At 37.4% G+C, this 18,909-nt stretch overlaps 2 protein-coding genes across 10 annotated transcripts in view; one reads left to right on the plus strand and one right to left on the minus strand.

Annotated features, from left to right (window-relative positions):
• TPR (translocated promoter region, nuclear basket protein) overlaps window positions 1-5,017 on the minus strand; it is a 78,312-nt gene extending 73,295 nt beyond the window's left edge. For 3 of the 6 annotated variants that reach the window (XR_004680278.1, XM_035010679.1, XM_035010677.1), the window contains exons 1-3: window positions 4,677-5,007; window positions 3,257-3,361; window positions 506-579 (exon numbers count right to left, since the gene is read on the minus strand). Coding sequence is in view for 5 of the 6 variants with exons in the window: in XM_035010679.1 (XP_034866570.1) it covers window positions 506-579; window positions 3,257-3,361; window positions 4,677-4,827 (330 nt within the window). In the remaining variant the exon portion in view is untranslated. Of the gene's footprint in view, window positions 1-505; window positions 580-3,256; window positions 3,362-4,676 lie in introns of all 6 variants that reach the window. The other 3 variants (XM_035010681.1, XM_035010680.1, XM_035010678.1) reach the window with 2 other exon arrangements.
• Window positions 5,018-7,881: 2,864 nt separating this feature from the next.
• Window positions 7,882-18,909, plus strand: part of ODR4 (odr-4 GPCR localization factor homolog) — a 33,155-nt gene continuing 22,127 nt past the window's right edge. For 2 of the 4 annotated variants that reach the window (XM_035010684.1, XM_035010685.1), the window contains exons 1-5: window positions 7,886-8,347; window positions 11,351-11,488; window positions 14,879-14,974; window positions 17,313-17,419; window positions 18,477-18,513. In XM_035010684.1, the coding sequence (XP_034866575.1) occupies window positions 8,249-8,347; window positions 11,351-11,488; window positions 14,879-14,974; window positions 17,313-17,419; window positions 18,477-18,513 (477 nt within the window). In that variant the 5' untranslated portion in view covers window positions 7,886-8,248. Of the gene's footprint in view, window positions 8,348-11,350; window positions 11,489-14,878; window positions 14,975-17,312; window positions 17,420-18,476; window positions 18,514-18,909 lie in introns of all 4 variants that reach the window. The other 2 variants (XR_004680279.1, XM_035010686.1) reach the window with 2 other exon arrangements.

The raw sequence follows: 18,909 nt of genomic DNA on the forward strand, positions 1-18,909 counted from the left end.
TTCCTGTGATCATATTCAATCTGTTACTCTTATCACTACTCTAAGGAAATGATTTCTGATATGGATTCACCCATATTCCCAACTGTAGCACAACAGTTGAAATAATGCCTGAGTAACAGTAAGTATTAAATACAGAATTTCTAAAAGGAAAGAAGGATGATAGGTAGGTAAGTGGGTGAGTGGGGGACAAATAAATGGATCTATGAATATTTCTCCTACTTACAGTTCTATGGCACTTTACTTACTTTTTTTTAAAAAAATTACAACCTTAAGAACTATGGCATTATAAGCAAGTTTCCTTTTATATTAAGTATCACTATATTCTGATGAGTAAAAGAATCAATAAAACATATAAAAGTCCAATTAAGGAATTTACATATATGCATTTCTTTCAGTAGTTTCTCCTAATAGAACATGTTTCACCTTCCCATTAAGTAACACAAAATAGAATATTTCCTCAAGTATCATGTTTATAGTTAGCTTTATTCGCAGGAATAACTTGTACCTGAATGGCAATATTGCGATCCTGAGCAACTTCAAGTTCTTTATTTTTCTCAGTTAGCGCCTTCAGTTGATTGTCTGGATAAAAGGAATTTTATGAACATAAACACATAAACTTAAAAACTGCAATGATAGTTTTCATCCATCTGCCACCCATATATACACTTTAAAATGAAGAAACTGAGTCTCAGAAAGGCTGACTTATAGAACATAGTATTCCAAATTCATGAATACCCCAAATTTACTCTACTTCTAAACCAAACTTTTTTTCTTCTTTTTTTTTAAAGATTTTATTTTGAGAGAGAGCAAGCACGCGCGCAGACGCAGGTGGAGCAGCAGAGGGCGAGGGAGAAGCAGGCTCCCTGCTGAGCTGGGAGACCAATGCAGGCTTTGATCCCAGGACCCTGGGATCATGACCTGAGCTGAAGGCAGATGCTTAACCGACTGAGCCACCCAGGCGCCCCCCTCCTCCTTTTTTTAAGTAGGCATCACGCCCCGTGTGGAGCCCAACACGGGGATAGAACTCAAGACCCTGAGATCAAGGCCTGAGCTGAAACCAAGAGTCGGACACCCAACCTGAGCCACCCAAGTGCCCCAAGACCAAATTTTTAAATATGCTATCCTGTCTCCAAAATCTTATTTGTGATCATTCTAACCAACATTTATAGGAAAAAGCATATACAATTGTCACTTTAATCATTTTTCAATGACTCTTCTAAGTCAATCATAACAATGAATTATATTTACAAATCAGAAAATTTGAGTTAAAAAAAACAAGATCAAGAAAATAAATAACATTTAAACTATATAACATGTATACAGAGTAAATAACAACAATGGATAATTATGATTCAGCTTGTTCATCACTCTAAAAAGAGCCTTCAACATGGAGGAAACAAAATTATGCTTGAAACTGAATTGTCAATCCCAACAATCTCCACTTATAATGGTCTAACTCCTTGTATAGTTTCTTCTCTAAAAGCATGCAGATAACTAGGAAGAATATACTTTCTGAAACTTCCTTCCACTAAAACACATCTATATTATGTGCTAGCAATTTAATAAATAAATATATTATTACTACTTCCAATCTTTAGTTCTATTTAAACAATTGGCTTATTATAGGGGAAAACCCTGTTAAATTAGTCTGAATTTTCTATTTTGCATTATATTACTTACTGTTTTCCAAACTTACAGATCTGGAATGATAAACCAAAAAAACACAAACTTAACTGTATATACCCCAGAGAGGCATACTAGATGTGTGTCTAGGTTTATCCTCATCTTCTCCTCCTCCTCTCCCTTCCAGATCATATAAAAGAAGCTATAATCACAGTAATTTTCCTGAAATGCTTTAGCACCTCTGCTCTACAGACCTAGTTACTACACCAAGGAAGAACTATATACAGATGATGAACCAGATCTAGCTACTCGATAAATTTAAATTTTATGCCCTCATTACATGTGTATAAATACCATTGTACATATATGCCACATATTTTGAAAATTAAGTGCTTCAAAATTAGCTAGAAAAAAATTATGACCTAAATAGTTGATAGGCACAGACCTGGTTAAGAAAAAAGGCTTAGGTGTTAACCATTCTCTTATTAGCTTCCTGTGTTCCCAAATTAAAAATCCAGCTACATCTAATAACATATTATGCCCCCATTCTATAAAGATCTTTTCTGACATTTGCTCTTTCCTATTATTAGCATAGCACAGAATACACATCATTTTCCCAAGAAATGCCAGTGCCTTTAACTAAGATCTTGTGTACCTTCTAGAACTTAATGATATATGTAAACTTATTAAAAAGGAAATTATGTGGGGCACCTGAGTAGAACAGTCTATCAAGCATCTGACTCTTGGTTTTAGCTCAGGTCATGATCTCAGGGTCATGAGATCAAGCCCCATGTGGGGGTCCACGCTCAGCACAGAATCCGCTTAAGATCCTCTCCCCCGCCCTTTGTACTTTCTCTCTAAAAATAAATAAATCTTAAAAAAAAAAAAAAAAAAAAAGGAAATTACTCATCTTTCCCAAGAAACAGGTCTTAAAGGGGAAATATCCTGGGATTCATAAATACTTATAAAAAATATAACAGTTAAGGGGCGCCTGGGTGGCTCAGTTGGTTAAGCGACTGCCTTCGGCTCAGGTCATGGTCCTGGAGTCCCAGGATCGAGTCCCGCATCGGGCTCCCTGCTCGGCAGCGAGTCTGCTTCTCCCTCTGACCCTCCTCCCTCTCATGCTCTCTGTCTCTCATTCTCTCTCTCTCAAATAAATAAATAAAATCTTAAAAAAAAAAAATTTATATAAAAAAAATAACAGTTAAAATATAATAATGAAACTAATAAGCTTTATTCTTCAACAAATTAAAAATAATTCTCTCTCCTTAATTATGTTTTCAGTTGCATAATGCTTTATGACTTAAAAATGCTTTCAGAAATCTCATTTGATCTGTACAGTTATGTAAGCAGATGGACAGGTGGTTCTAGCCATTTTATATGTTATGATTTACATATGGCAAAAGAGTTTTTAATAGCAGTCAGAATTAGAACCCAGGTCTCCTAGCCATTCATTATGCCTTATGCTCTCAATGAAGTCTACCATCAAGTGAAAACTCAAAATACCACCATAAATGGAAACAATGACAATCAGTATTTTCGTAAACAGTAAGTCAATGTTTCGAGAGCATACAAAAGAGTGCCTAAAGATCTCCATACTACAAGAATAAAATAAGGATGTAAAAATACTTACTGAGCTTCTCTAGGTCAAGCCTCAAGCTTTGGCACTCTCGGGTTTCATTCACAAGTCTCTCCTGACTGTGGGACAGCCTCTTCTCTATCTCAAAGTACTGTTGTTCTTCAGAAGCAGAGAAAAAAATTAAAATCAAACACACATGTATACACACCGTCAATACTACTACTTATTTTTAAGTGTTGATTTTAATATTTAAGACATAGTATTTGAACTGCACTCCAAATAACAGAATTTGAGTAAAGATAATTAGATCACTGAAAGGACTTTAACATTTCCAACTTACAAATGACAAAAGAAAGTAAGACCTACAGGGGCTTTTCCAACTTCTGTCTATTCCACAAGACTGAAATTCTTCAAGGTAGGCAACATGTCTTACTTATCTTAGTACTTTCCCCACACATCAGTAGACATTTTAGTATAAAGCAGACACCATGTACAAAAAAATTAGATTAAAAACTACTTTGTTTTAAAACGTTGTGTTAAAAGACAATGTATACTGTTCAGCATAGTAACAAGCACACAGAAGACAATCGATATTTATGTGTATATTAAAGAACAGACGCGGTGCATCTTCAGAGTTGGGATTCAGAGAATTACTTTTCGACACCAATTCTGCTGGATAATTACATTTTTTGAAGTGATAATGTATTCAGAATTTTCAACCAATTCAGCAAAAACAGCACCGTACCCCCCACGCCCCCAGGTAAACCAGGACAGATAACAGTTTGCATTTCACTAACGGTAATTACTACGGTCTTAATCTTTCTTCACGGATATTCAAGTTACTATTATCCGTAACTTTCTTACTCGAGGGTCTACTGTAAGTACCTATAAACAGGTCTTTAAACTCCAACTTTTAGAAAGAATTCCGATGTATCAAACTTATTTTCGTTCGCTGTGTTTCCAACGCTGTCTTATGCACCTACTCATGTATGTGACCATCTAGTTCGTTACCTGACCAGCGCGAAAGACTAAAAAAGAGAAGTGCACGAAGCAGGCCATTAGACAAAGACCTCTGAATCCAGGTGACCAGAAAAGTGAGAGGAAATACTAGCAAAGCAACATAAAGAGACGGTACTCTAAGCTTAGAGATAGGGGTCGCAGACTCGCGCTAGTCCGGAGTAAATATGCCCAGATCTTCACAATTTCTGTGCGCCGAACATTAAGTGGTCCCTACGTGAGACCACACTGATTACAAAGAAGACGGAACGAAGTGTAAATTCAGTTTAGAACAAACAAAAGAGCTCCACTTCAAACTGTGGGCGCAAGTAAGAGAAGGCCTAGGGGGTGTAAGGGGCCGGGGAAGCGATGCCACCAGTGAAGTCGTAGGCAGAGAGCGAGCCTGCAAGGGGAGAAGACCAGCCATAGCTACGGAGTCGGGCCCAGAATCAAGGGCGGGAAGAGCGTCGCCACTTACCACTCTCCACCTTAAATTTCTCATGCCGCCCCTTCAGGCCATCGATCTCGGATTGCTGGTCAGCAAGGAACTTTTCGAGTTTGTTCTGGACGGACTTAGGCAGCTTATTCAGCTCCGTGCGCTCCAGCACTTGCTGCAACACCGCCGCCATGTCGACCGGGCCGGAGGTCGCGGGGCCGGCGGCCGGCGGAGCAGAAACCGAGAAGAAAGGCGAAGACCAAGAGGACCCAGAAGCCTGGGCGGCCACCTCGGCCACCTCGCTCCGCGGCTCGCGTGCGCCTGCCCGCCGGAGACTCCCGCGGCGGGACCCTGGGAAATAGAGTCCTGCCTTAGGGCCGGCGCCAGACGCGCCACAGCGCTCGCGCCCGAAGTGCGCGCGCAGCCGCCGGAAGCTGGGCACCCTGGGAATCCGAGTTCAGCCGCGGCCCCTGACCCTGTCTGATTTCCGGCTCCCCAGTCCACCCGCCTCGAGCCGCGCGGGCCTGTGGGAAACGTAGTGTTTTCCTCAATCCCTTCCGTGCGCCTGACTGCGCACCGCCCATTCCACTTCCTTTTTTCTCCCCGCCCCCCGGCTCTCCTCCCCCGGCAGCATAACCGCTGTCCGCGAGATGGCGCCACCGAGTATTCGTCAACTTAGGTCCCACCCTGAAAAGCAAGGCGACCTTACCGTCAAAGCTCCGGGATGCCATGGGTCGTCCTCTTTGGCGGCTTCTAGACACTGAGCCACTAGAGGGCATCGGTCCGGGCAGGGCTGGACGGCAGGCGCCGGGCTACCGCCACGCTCTCAATGGCGCCCGGAAGGGGGCGGGGTGGCGACCGCAGTCGCTTTGGCTGAGGTACTGCGGTGAAGGAAGGGGGGCAGCGTGCGTCATCAGACCGCGCCACCTGACTCCAGAGACCCTCGGTTTGCAGTGGGAAGTGAGGTGTGGGAAGTCTGTCGCTTTCTGATGAATTCATTGGCTGTGAAATTTGGACCCGAGGGGAATCTGGCCCCTGGAGGCTTATACTTGCGCCGTAAAGCTCCTTCTCAGGAGGACTGACAGTTCGACAGATTCATCTGTCAGGCGGGCACATTTTGAGCGCAGGTGAGTCAGCCTACGGGTGTAGTACTTCTGTGTGAGGGTTGAGTGTGTGCATTCGGGCTCAGAGAGCCTCCTTCTGAAGGAAGATGGAAAGGGACCGAGTGTAGGAAACATACGGGCAGACACTCCGGTACCACACTCGAGTCCGTTTATGACAAAATTTATTTAAGATGGAGCGCTTAATGCCTTTTGTGTGTATGTGGCGGGGTGGGGAACAACGAGCCAACAAGAATTTAAGGAGCCCGTTTCATTTTTCAGGAAGAGGATTTAAAGTAAAGCAGGAGGACTTTGAGTGTGGCCTTTGTTTTTATGTTTTAAGGTAATATTGTAGAAAGTGCTACCATGTGTTTATGTTTTTAAGATGGAAAAACCTTTAGAGCAGAAGTTTTAAAACACATTCTTAAAAACCGCTTATCACCTTGCCTCCATAATAGAACTACTTGTTTCCAGATTGTAATTCTGTGATTTCTATGCTAATCTGTAGATTATTTCATGTTTAATTATTCTTCCGAAAGAACTTCTTAACTTTTTCATTGAAAATAAAGCATTCGCAATTCATTCCCCCCTCAGTTCCCACAGTAGCAGCCCTTTTGTGAATATTATTAAGGATAAGTTAATTTTGCCCCAAAATATTTTATATAAGCACTTTAATTAAGGTTGGTGGTATGCGTAGTACTGTGCTATGCCCTTGGCTCACTATTAGTGATCTACTATTTGGAAAATGCAGATATTCTGTACTCGGAATCACAATCCTAAAACTAGATAGATCTTCAGAATTGCCTGATCCAAATTCTTTATTTTATAAACCAGGAAACCAGAATCCAAAGAGATTGAATTGTCTCAAGTCACAGTGCTTGGACAACTTGCATAGCTTATGTTGTCACACAACACTTCAGGATAAATTAAACTGTTTTAGGCAAGATCTATGTTTTTAGTAATGTCCTTTGTAAGGTATGGTTGGCTATATTTTAAAGTTTTGAAGAAGCATTAAAGTAATATGATTACTGGGTGACACCTTGGAAAAAATAAGATTGGGAAGTTACATGTAATTTTGGAGTCACTGTCACTGCTTTTTCTTGGAATAACTGAGAATTATGAAGGCAGAAGGAAAAGGAGTAGAATAGCATGATGAAGAAGAGGAAAGTTTAATACGTTAAGGCACTATTAAAAGTGGAAAGTCTTTAAATTTATAGCAGCATTAATGATTTAGATGGGCAGTTCTAGACTTAGTCTAAAAATAACTCTTGTGCAAACCCAATTTACTTGCACAGTTGTTGGGAAAGAGTTGGGAAGAAATTTAATGCATTTTGAGACAAAACTGCAGGCTCTTTGAAAAAAACAGCATCCAGTAGGCAATTTCAAACTGGAATCAATTCTTTGGGCTTTACTTTTAGAGTAATGCAAAATCATTGTGATTGGCAATTTACTTTACTGATGGCAGATATTCCACCCCAGCTCATCTGCAGTTGTTTTGACTTTGTTGTACTAAATAAGATTGAAGGTTTTTACACAGTTCAAGTGACTGTTATTTCTATTCAAAGTGCTGCAACTGTCCTTTACAAACTGGAGAGAGAGTAAGAGAGTGCACAGAACAGGAACCACCCTTTGTAAAGGTTTAATTGAGAGACGAGGTATGTTTCCATAGTATGAACATAGCATTTAAGGGCATGGATTCTAGGGCTAGACTGTCTGAGTTTAAATCCCACCTTTGCCATTTACCAGCTTTGTTGCTTGGGCAAGTTACATTTCTTTTCTTCCTTTTGGTTTCTTAATCTATAAAACAAGGGTTATAATGATAGTACTTACCTCCTGGAGTTTTTGTGAATATTACAGATGTTACCATATATAAAGTACTTAGAATAATGCCTTATACAAAATCGAAACTATGTAAATGTCCATTATTGCATTGCTACTCATTGAATTCCATAATTCTGATTATACTATGAGTTACTCAAGGGCATAAGTCAAGTATTCTTCACCTTTGTGCCATCCCACTTGGCACAATTTCTAGCACATAGTAATTCTTCATAGTATGCTTATTGAGTAAGTGAATTTGGTTCTCTCTACCTCCTAAGAGCAGCTCAGAAATTGTCCTCTTTCCTGTTTTAGAAATGAGCACAATGAGGTTCAGCAAGAGACTATCAAAGATGATACAACTAAGGAGTAGCAAATTAAATAAAAAATCAGGTGTGTTAGTGTTCTCTCCCCTATCTTAGATATGGAAGTGGGTTTTTATCTTTTATGTCAGCTCTAGTTGACTGGTAGTCATTTCCAGCAGTACTGTGTTGAGAATTTTGAAGCTAAATTTGAACTTTGCAGGAAAGAATACCCTACTTAACAAGCAGTCTCTGTAAGGCATGGGATAGTATCAGGATGCTACCACTTCTGTCTCTGTACAACCCCATGACAAAAACATGGCAAATTATATTTTTACCTAAAAGTGGTGTATATTTTTTTTCTTGGAATTTAGGAGAGAATTAGTTCCTAATAATGGGAAGAACCTACATTGTAGAAGAGACTGTTGGCCAGTATCTTTCAAACATAAATCTTCAAGGAAAGGCTTTTGTCTCTGGTCTTTTAATTGGACAGGTATGTATCTTTTAGTGCATTTATTGATAAAACAAATTAGCTCTTTATTTAAAGTTAAAATGTGCTATTTAACGGTAAGCTCAAGGTTAGGGAATGGAGGAATGGAATGTAGAAGAACTTAAAATGGTCTTTGAGGAAAAATGTGGAGAAGCAGGACAAACCTAGCCCAGGTTTGCTTAAGTCAGAATGCATTCCCTTTTGACAATGTAAAAGTAACTCATAATGTAGAAACTCTAAAATTAGAATTTCACTAATCAAATTATACATATTTTATTGTCTTTCCAGTGTTTTTTACTCTCTTCTAATCTTTATTAATTCCTGGTTGTCTAATTCTTTGCAAAAGTAGCTTTTGACAACTTTATTCCCATTGTTTGTTTTATCTCAGTCTTATGGCGATAGTGGTCATGTCTTTTGTTACATGCTATGGTACTCACTCATCTTACTGAATTTTTTTTTAATGTTGATTCAGTGGAGAGAGGGAAAGGGAATAGGAGAAATTTGCAAATAAGACATTTTATTTTCCTTTTGGAGTTAAGCCTTAAAAATCAACACAAAATGGAACAGAGATTTGGGCAGTTACTTTAAAAAGCATAAGCATCAGGGGCGCCTGGGTGGCTCAGTTGGTTAAACAACTGCCTTCCACTCAGGTCATGATCCTGGAGTCCCGGGATCGAGTCCCGCATCGGGCTCCCTGCTCAGCGGGAAGCCTGCTTCTCCCTCTGCTTGTGCTCTCTCTGACAAATAAATGAATAACATCTTAAAAAAATTAAAAAAAAAAAAAGCATAAGCATCTGCTGATTTATTATAATTGAAGAAAAAATATGTTAATCAGCAGGGAGGACAGGCCAGCAGTAGAAAGCAACAAAAAAAGGAGAGTCAGGGACAAACTGGCTACTCCATCTAAACACTATTTAGGGGAGAGTGCACTGTGGCCCAAGGACTTGATTTTGATACCTAGAAGCAAAAAGAGTTTTATTGTGACAATTTTCTTTCTGAATATTTTATCATAATGCCCTAGAACCTTCAAATTGCATAATTAACTTCTCTTGTTCCAATTCTATCCAGATTTTGAAGCTACTTCCTCCTGTAATTTGAGCCCCATGTTATCTACTTACAAAGAATGTACTGTCAAGGAGAGTCATGTGTTCACACTCCTTCATAGTATTCTTGTTTTCAGCATCATTCTGAATGAGCTTAGTTAATGTCAGTCTAGCCCTGAGAGACCAGATCATTCTCAGCGTTTTCACAAATCTGATTTCTTAACTTGTAAGACAGAGTAGACTCTGTACTATTCACCCAGGTAACACTACCCTATGAGGCCTCTCCTTAGACAGCCCAACTACCCTTCTTGGTAATAATCTGAACTACTTTTTTTTTTTTTAAGATTTTTTTTATTTATTTGAGACAGAGACAGACAGAGCACAAGCAGCAGAGGGAGAGGGAGAAGCAGACTCCCCGCTGAGGAGGTAGCCCAATGCGGGGCTTGATCCCAGGACCCCCGACATCATGACCTGAGCCGAAGGCAGCCGCCCAACTGACTGAGCCACTTGGGCTCAGCCCTGAATACTTTTTGATTGAGGTTACTTGCATCCAATATTGGGCTCTTTTTGTTAGGAACTTTTTATTTAAGGTTTTCTACTTCCCTATATTTAAGAAAGTTTAAGGGAATAAGAGTCTCAGAGAAAGGTATCCTCAGTAGAGATAAAAGGTCAGGGAGAAATAACCCTCTTCCAAACTTGCCTTACTCACATAGGCTGTTTCTAGAGCTTGGCAAAATCACCATCTTACAAATAAGTCTCCCACAGTTTAGGATTTTCCTTCCAGTCTTTCCTTATGCTATCTTTTCATCCTTTCCAGTAATTTTCTTTTTCTTTATTCCAGGGCTCATCACTTTTTTCTTCTTTCCCTCAAGCTTGCCTGTTTCCTATTCTCTGGGTCAGTTTCTTTTTCTTTTTAAAGTCATGCTTTCTTAATCAGCACCTGCCTTTTCCTTTGTGCATTTGAATGTAACTTTCGGGAAATAACTTTTGTAGAAATAATTTCTCTTCCTTTATTTTCTATTCCAGGATGACACTCCTAATGGCAATTTCAGGTCATGTATAAGAATGACACCATGCTAACTGGTTTTATCTGCCTTATTTTTACTTTTTCTTTACAGCAAACTTTCACTGTAGTGAGACTGAGCTATTAAAACTTCCCTGAATTTAGGGTGCCTGGGTGGCTCAGTTGGTTAAGCGACTGCCTTCAGCTCAGGTCATGATCCTGGAGTCCCAGGATCGAGTCCCGCATCAGGCTCCCTGCTCAGCGGGGAGTCTGCTTCTCCCTCTGATCCTCTTCCCTCTCATGCTCTCTGTCTCTCATTCTCTCTCAAATAAATAAATAAAATTAAAAAAAAAAAAGAAAGAAAATCCTTTAAAAAAAAAAAACTTCCCTGAATTTATCTTCAGATATCCCACCTTTGTTTACCATTTAAGTGCTATTAAAACTCAGGAATATAAATCTGATACGGCTTCAATTATGTATCCCACATCCCCTTTGCTTTTCTGTGGATACACATCTACAAGTTCCCTACTATCATTGTTTCAATGGAAGTAAGAAACACAAGGTCATTTGTTGCTTTATTTTACGGAGTTTTTATATCTGCTGAACCATTCCATCTGTTCAGATTATTTAGAAGACAAATATAATAACTAGAAAACTGATCAAGCATATTTTAGTTAAAGTACAGTATATTCACTTATCCAGTAAGCTGTTTTTAAAGACCATTGTATGATTCACATTCAGAATGCCCAAACAAATAAGAAGCTGATATTAAGTATATAAATAAATGATGTGTAAGGGAAACATTGTAAGGCTATTCATGAAAATTGGTTTCCCCATAGCTTCCATTATAAGTATTAACAATTTAAGCTGCTATGAATATTACTGTTTTTGCATGTCACAAGAGCTTTATGTTCTTCAATCAGATGTCACTCTAATAAGCTTTTCTAATTTGTTTTTAAGTGTTCTTCACAAAAGGATTATGTCATTCTTGCCACTAGAACACCACCCAAAGAGGAACAAAATGAGAACCTCACACATCAACAAAAAGCTAAGTTGGATAACTTGGATGAAGAATGGGCCACAGAACATGCCAACCAGGTCATCATATTTGTCTTTTTATATAGTTAAGTTGTGCTTATTGACTAACAAAATAAAAGCACTTCATCCTCAGATTACTAGACTAGGATTTCAGAGTACTCATTTTTAAGTCTTCAAAACTTGCATAGTATATCAATGATAGAAGTATTTTCTGTTCTGTTTCATCCATGATTATATTTTTCATTTGTTGATTACTTGTGTATAATTTTAAAAAGTATTTTTTACTTGAGTTTAAATAACCCACCCAAGATTACATAATAAGTGATGGAACTGGGATTTGAACCCAGGCAGTCTGATTTGGAAGCCTTTGACTTTATATGCTGTGCTTTTATTATTTATTTATTTATTTATTTATTAAAGATTTTATTTATTTATTTGAGAGAGAGAGAATGAGAGAGAACACATGAGATGGGATAGGGTCAGAGGGCAAAGCAGACTCCCTGCCGAGCAGGGAGCCCAATGTGGGACTCGATCCAGGGACTCCAGGATCATGACCTGAGCCGAAGGCAGTCGCTTAACCAACTGAGCCACCCAGGCGCCCTATATGCTGTGCTTTTAGATTGTTAACCTTTATGCACTGTTTTTTAACCTCTCTTTATTATTGGTCCTTTAGCTTATTTACAAGTATTCTTTAAAATAATACTAGTTATTGACAATAAAGTTGTTGGTCAGATTGTTTTAAAGACTTAACGTGGGTACTGAGAGAATAAAATGATGGTTTGGTTAGGTTCTTTTTAATGTCCTTAGAATGTATGTTGTAACCAAAGTGAAAGACATTATTACCACAAGAGAAATGGGATAAAAGTAGAAAAGTGCTATAAGAATATAGAATGGTGAATAATTAACTACCTGCCCATGGCTTCACAGAAGGTTCTGAACTTGTAAGATGAATAGGACTGCCAGTAGAAGTCAGAGAACACACTGAACACACAAAGGACTGTATGAATACATGATCCAAAGGCATGAAAGTTAAAGGCAGGGGAAGAGGTAGGGACAGAGCAAGCAATTGGGTATAACTGAAACATGGGTATTTAAAAGAATGTATTTAGACAGAAGGTTGGAAGGGGCCAGTTTATGGATGGTTTTGGAGTGCCATCCTAAGAAGGAGTTTGATAGATAGTAGCTCTGTGGTAGACTTTCAGAGCTCCCTATCTTGAGAAGGAGTTGATATGATTGATCAGTCATTTAGAAAATAATTTCAATACCTTGACACAGTATAAATGGAGGGTAGAGAGACTGAACATCAGTTACTGTTATAGTTCAAAAAAAGATGATGTGAGCCCATTCTAGACTAAGCTTTGTGAAGATGGATCACATCTGTTTTGTTTATGGCTATATCCTCAATGCCAAGCATAGTATTTCCATAGTTTACAAGAACTCCAAAATATTGAATAAGTGAATGCATGAATTAACTAATGCAGTGAGTTAAAACTTCACTGCCAAAACACTCCAGTCACAGCGCTAGTAGCAAGATGATTTAGTGACCAAGTAGACTGGGAATGAAAAGCATTTGAGAAAGTAGCTAAAGATGACAGAGATTTCTAGCCTGGATGTTTAGGAAGATGGTGTTGCCATTTCATAGAAGGAAACAGATTTGGGAGTGGGTGAGAGGGAATGGTGAGTAAATACACTTGAAAGTAGTCATTGAATGGATTGTGTCAACTAATAGGAAGTTTTAGAGTAAGGTAAAAGTAATCATTTCCATCTCCCATCAACTTTAAAATTTTCAGAGATGCACGTTTATCTGTGTGTGTGTCTGTATTTGTGATGGGGGGTTGTGTGTAGTAAAAGAATCTAAGAAATTTTTAATATCATCTAATGAAAATATTAAATATTTTGAACTTAAATTCCCAGTGGTTTCTAAATAATTTTAGACTCCAATTTTGTTGTTGGTTTCTTGTAAAACTATATACTTATACATATGTATATAGCACATACCTATATGTATAGAGAGATGTGTATCATACATGTAACGCATACAAACATAAAATTTTTATAGCAAAATAGGTTAACCTTTTTGCCCCTAGAAAGAAACAGCTACTTTTATGTGTTGGTAATTTTGAAAATATGCATATTTCCATGCCAAATATGAAAACTTTGTTCTTTATTTATATGTCAAGCTTGTGCTACTATAATGAATAGGATTTATGAAATCATAGGGAACCACCAGCAGACACTAAATAAATATATTCAGGAATAGACTGTGGTATCTAAGAAGATTTAACTTTCTGATCAGTTTTCTTATGTACTGAGTACACACAAAAAAAGCACTTTGATCTCTGAGTTTAGATGGTAGAAAGAAGTCCATGTGTATTAAGAACTATCCACAATCACGTGAAGGGAAATAACATATTATGGAGAACAAATTGGTAGTGTGGGTCAGAAACCTTAAAAATAAGCATAACTTCATAAACTAGTAATCCACTTCAAGAAATTTATTCTAAGCAAATAATCCCATGAACACAGAAAGCCTTGCTAGAATTTTTACAATATTATTTTAGAGTAAAGAAAAATTGGAAATAACATTCATATGCAATATAATAAAGAGATGTAAAAAATTGAAATAAATGTAAAAAATAGGAAACAATAGATTTTCAAGTCAGATCCCCTCTCTTCAAATCCCAAACTTTAGTAATCTTCTGAATATTAATAGGTATACAGAGTTAGTTGAGAATCACTTCTTCCCTTAAAGAACTTCCAGACCATTGAATACAAGTAATTATAACACAGGCTTGTCTGATAAGTTCCATGGGAAAACTACACCAAAGTCTTATGGGAGTTGGGAGATCAAAGTATCAGGGAAGGCAGCTTCCTCAAGCTGACTTTGAAGTATTCAATAGAGTTCAGACACAGAGAAGGTAAGGGAGAGTCAGTTTAGCCTGAGGGAGCAGTCTGAATGAAGGTATAGAGTTAGCCAGGTATATGTATGGTATTTCAGGGAAAGTAATATCAAGTGAGGCTCTGAGTATCAGATTAGGTAGATTTTAGGGTCTGAAATACCAGTAGTAGATAAATTTATATATTATTTAGGTGACAGTAGAAGCCATTGAAAAATTTTTAGAAGGTATTTCAGTCTGTGATCTTGTGAGAAGGGTTTGTTTATTGATGTAGTTAAAGGGTGTCATTACTAATGGTATTAAATAGCTTTAGTTATAAAGGCAAAAAAGTAAGGACACTCTAGGAACATTGTGTATATAACGATGCCCCTTCATCATGGTTACCAAATATTTCTCAATATTTTAACCCGTTTTTCAAAGCTCCCACCTCAATGCTATGCATATAGTTGGTGCTCAAGAGTATTTGCTGATTTAATATTTAGCTTATCAAACACAAAAGATTGCATATAATGGCAAATACTTATGTTAACTAATACTATATTTTTATTTTTAGGTGTCCAGAATGCTACCAGGGGGACTTTTAGTTCTTGGAGTATTTATTATTACAACTTTAGAAATGGGAAATGATTTTCAGAATGCCCTGCGCAGAGTAAGTCTGAAATATCAAAAATTCTTAATATGATCAAAGTTACTTTTTTTTTTTTTTTAAAGCAAGCTCCACACCCAGCATGGAGTCCAACATGGGGCTTGAACTCACAACCTTAAGATCAAGATCTGAGCTGAGATTAAGAGTCAGATGCTTAACCAACTGAATCACCCAGGCGCCCCAAAGTTATGTCATATTTTAATTGATTATACTTATAAACAATGATCCTAGGCATATTTAGATTAGTATTCCATAATTCTTTATGCTGGGATTATGTTGAAACTGCTTTTTCCATCCAACTGCTTGGTATTTTGAGCATAAAAAGAAAGTCAATATTTCTATTTTCAATCAAAGCTATATATTTTTAAATAGCTTTAAGTTTAAAGATAATTTTTTACTATTATGAGACAAATTATAATGGTTTAAGAGTTTTTCTTATAAAATAGCAATATTCTGCTAGAGCTTCCTTTTAGTTCCAAGTGATTGCTATAATGCGAAGTTGATAGATTTTGTGATTCTTCACCTGTTCAATATTCTCAAGATCCTGAGAGTAAAACATAATCAGATTCGGGGCGCCTGGGTGGCTCAGTCATTAAGCGTCTGCCTTTGGCTCAGGTCGTGATCCCAGGGTCCTGGGATCGAGCCCCGCATCCGGCTCCCTGCTCGGCGGGAAGCCTGCTTCTCCCTCTCCCGCTCCCCCTGCTTGTGTTCCCTCTCTCGCTGTGTCTCTCTCTGTCAAATAAATAAATAAAATCTTTAAATAAATAAATAAATAAATAAATAAATAAATAAATAAATAATCAGATTCTTTATTCCTGGACAGAGTACCTATCATTAGTCCCCTCCTTTTTTTATTCCCATATCAGTAAATTGGGTAACATAGTATGTAAATAAATATGAAGGTCAACAAGCTGTTTCCCCTTAAGCCCAAATCTAAAGCAAACTTTGTGCAGGCAGCTTTCATCTCTTTTAGTACTCAGGATCCAAATGAGCCTTCAAAAAGTTCTTTCCCACCCCAAGAGAGGGGGGGGACCCTATAATCTTGAGAAGTGCAAAACCCCACAGAATCTCCAAAAAACATTTTCTAGTAAAAAAAGTGTGCAGCCAGTAAGAATCACAGTTGCTACAGATTCTTCCAGTTTTGTAACCTTTCCTGTCAAATGTCCCACATTAAATCTTTGCAATTTTACCTAAGGGAGAAAGGGAAGAAAATGGAGATATTCCTCCCCCCTGGCTAGTTACTCAACTTTCTGCTGTTTTTTCCATTTTAAATAAATGTACCTTTCACAGTTGTTCATCTTCTTTGACATTTTGAAATGTAATCTAAATGTGTTTTTAATCTCATTGGTTGTGCATCCTTTTGTGGTTGGCACTGGATTGCATAGGGTGAATGTGGGCTCAATGCTAGAGAGATACAGTTGGTCCTCTTTCTTTTTTTTTTTTTTTTAAGATTTTTTATTTATTTGACAGAGAGAGACAGCGAGAGAGGGAACACAAGCAGGGGGAGTGGGAGAGGGAGAAGCAGGCTTCCTGCTGAGCAGGGAGCCTGATGTGGGGCTTGATCCCAGGACCCTGGGATCATAATCTGAGCCAAAGGCAGACGCTTAACGACTGAGCCACCCAGGCAGCCCCCAAGTACACGGTCCTCTTTCCTTTTGCTTTGAAGAAATTTCTTTTGATATCATTATTAAGAAAGCTGTGCCTCTTCTCATCAATTGTCTTCAGTTTATGGACCATGTGAATTAGGTAACAGATTAGGTTTGTCTGTGCACATTATTATTAGGAGGTTTAGAGTTAAATTTATGACCCCTCTACTCATATCAGGTATGCATTTTTATAGTTCTTATTTCTGGCATAAATGTATGTCACTATTTCTGATTTTTTTTTTACTTTCAGTTTGTTACTACTATATTTTATGTGTACTGTATAGTGCCTTATATCTTTTGTAATATTTAGTAAGAAATCCCAAAAGGGTGACCTGCTTCATTTTTGTAGGTTAAAAGTCACTTGTCATTTCTCATTCTAATTAAAATAGTCTTTATTCTATACTTCTAAACTTAAATCCTAATTATCCAAAATTAATTTCTTATGTCCAGTTGATCAATGACCGTGATTTATATTTTTACATTTAGAACCCAAATTTTATAGATCCCTGAAAATGGAATCCAAAAAGTTAATAATCAGTTTTACTCTTTCTTCTGAAGAAAATAAAATTTAATGATAGAATCATGGAATTTTAAAGCTAATTAGGAGCTTAGAGACATTATAATTATCTTTTTTCTGCACTCACTTTTGTTCTCTTATTTTGCATTAAGTTGATGTGTGTTTTGCTCTCTTTCAGCTAGTATTTGCTATGGAAAAATCTATGAATAAAAGGAGATTGTGGAATTTCACAGAAGAGGAGATCTCAGAACGAGTGACACTTCACATTTGTTCTTCTACAAAAAAGTATCTTTTATTTAGGTGTTTATATTTTAAAGTATGTGATATCAAAATAATGTTCCTGCAGTTTTTTCCCGAAATATTTATTTAAATTGTATTTTGAAAACAGGCATAATTTGGAAGTTTTTCCTTCAAATAACACATAATTAGGACTGCCAATAATAATAATAGAAATAATGGTCATTAATCATGTCTTAGGATTGTTAAAGAGTTTAAGAAAGGTGGCAAGGACTGGGGATTCTGAGCTCTTTACCAGCCAACTACCCCATTTTTTGATGCTTAGTAGGTCCTCTACAAGAGAGGTCGATGCCCATCTGACAGCTTAGGCAAAGTAATGGCTTTTATCATGTTAAATTTTCACCTCCAGTTCAAAATGTCCAATTCAGAGCACAGATAATACTGAGCTGGACACTGTAGGACATCCAAGAAATTTTTATGTCTTTACCCAAGATCAAGTGACACTAAAAGCCTCCTTAGGGCCTCCTTAGCTTCTTTCCTCTACATCTTGCCAGGGCAAGAGTACCAGAGGCAGCCACACCAAGGGAGCGAAGCAGTGCAAGGGACCAGTAAATTAGGACTTGCAAAAGACAAAATTCAAAAACTGATCATTCCTGCAGAAGCTGAGCTTGTAACTCATTTACAGGCCCTTTGACCCAATAAACATTTTCAGTCTTGACTCCATTCAAAACAGCACTCCTATTTGTTATAGAGGGTGTGTATTTGAGGAAAATTTTGCAAGTGCTTCCATTCTATTCATTGTGATTAGCAGGATTTTAAGCAATAGGGAATAGTTTAAAGCACCACAAGTATTATAGCAGAACAGTTTTTGTGTACATATATATTAGTTTATACAAAATAGGAATGTATATATGTTTATTTACAAGTTGTATGTGTATTTGTGCAAACATACATATAAATATATATGTATATCTTTATATGAAGTGGTATGATTTTATAAAAACTCTTGGATGCATGTACTTTATTTTGATTTTTTGATAGTTTATTTTCTTTTGATTATCAAGAATTCTCTTTTTTTGGTTATTTCTATCCTTAATCAGTAAAGAATATTTTGTCGAACTTATGATATCCATGATCCAAAGGTAAGAAAAATTGCTTTTTAAAGATTTTTGTATTACAAAGTATTTTTAAAATAAAATTCAATTATTTAGTTTTAAAATTTTTCAGTGCTTTCACTTCTTATCGATGTCTATAACCACCTGCACTTTTTGTTTTGAAATATGATTAATTTCATTACAAGTAAGGAAAAAAGTTTTTGTTGTTCAAATATTTTTCTTAAGCTCCCCCTACCTATTTATGCATTTAGTATTATATTTGAGAGGTTGGTAGTAAAAGCATCTGGGCTTTTGGTAGTTATGTTGCCTAGTAAGCAAGCTACCTACTAGCAGAATCCAGACTAACATTTTGCTAAGGTGTCTAAAAGCAATATGGAAAAGTAACTTCGCAGTATTGTGTTAAGAGAGGATAGGACGGAAGGG

The sequence above is a fragment of the Mirounga leonina genome, unplaced genomic scaffold (genome assembly GCF_011800145.1).
Source record: "Mirounga leonina isolate KUSES-001 unplaced genomic scaffold, KU_Mleo_1.0 Mir_154, whole genome shotgun sequence".
NCBI lineage: Eukaryota > Metazoa > Chordata > Mammalia > Carnivora > Phocidae > Mirounga > Mirounga leonina.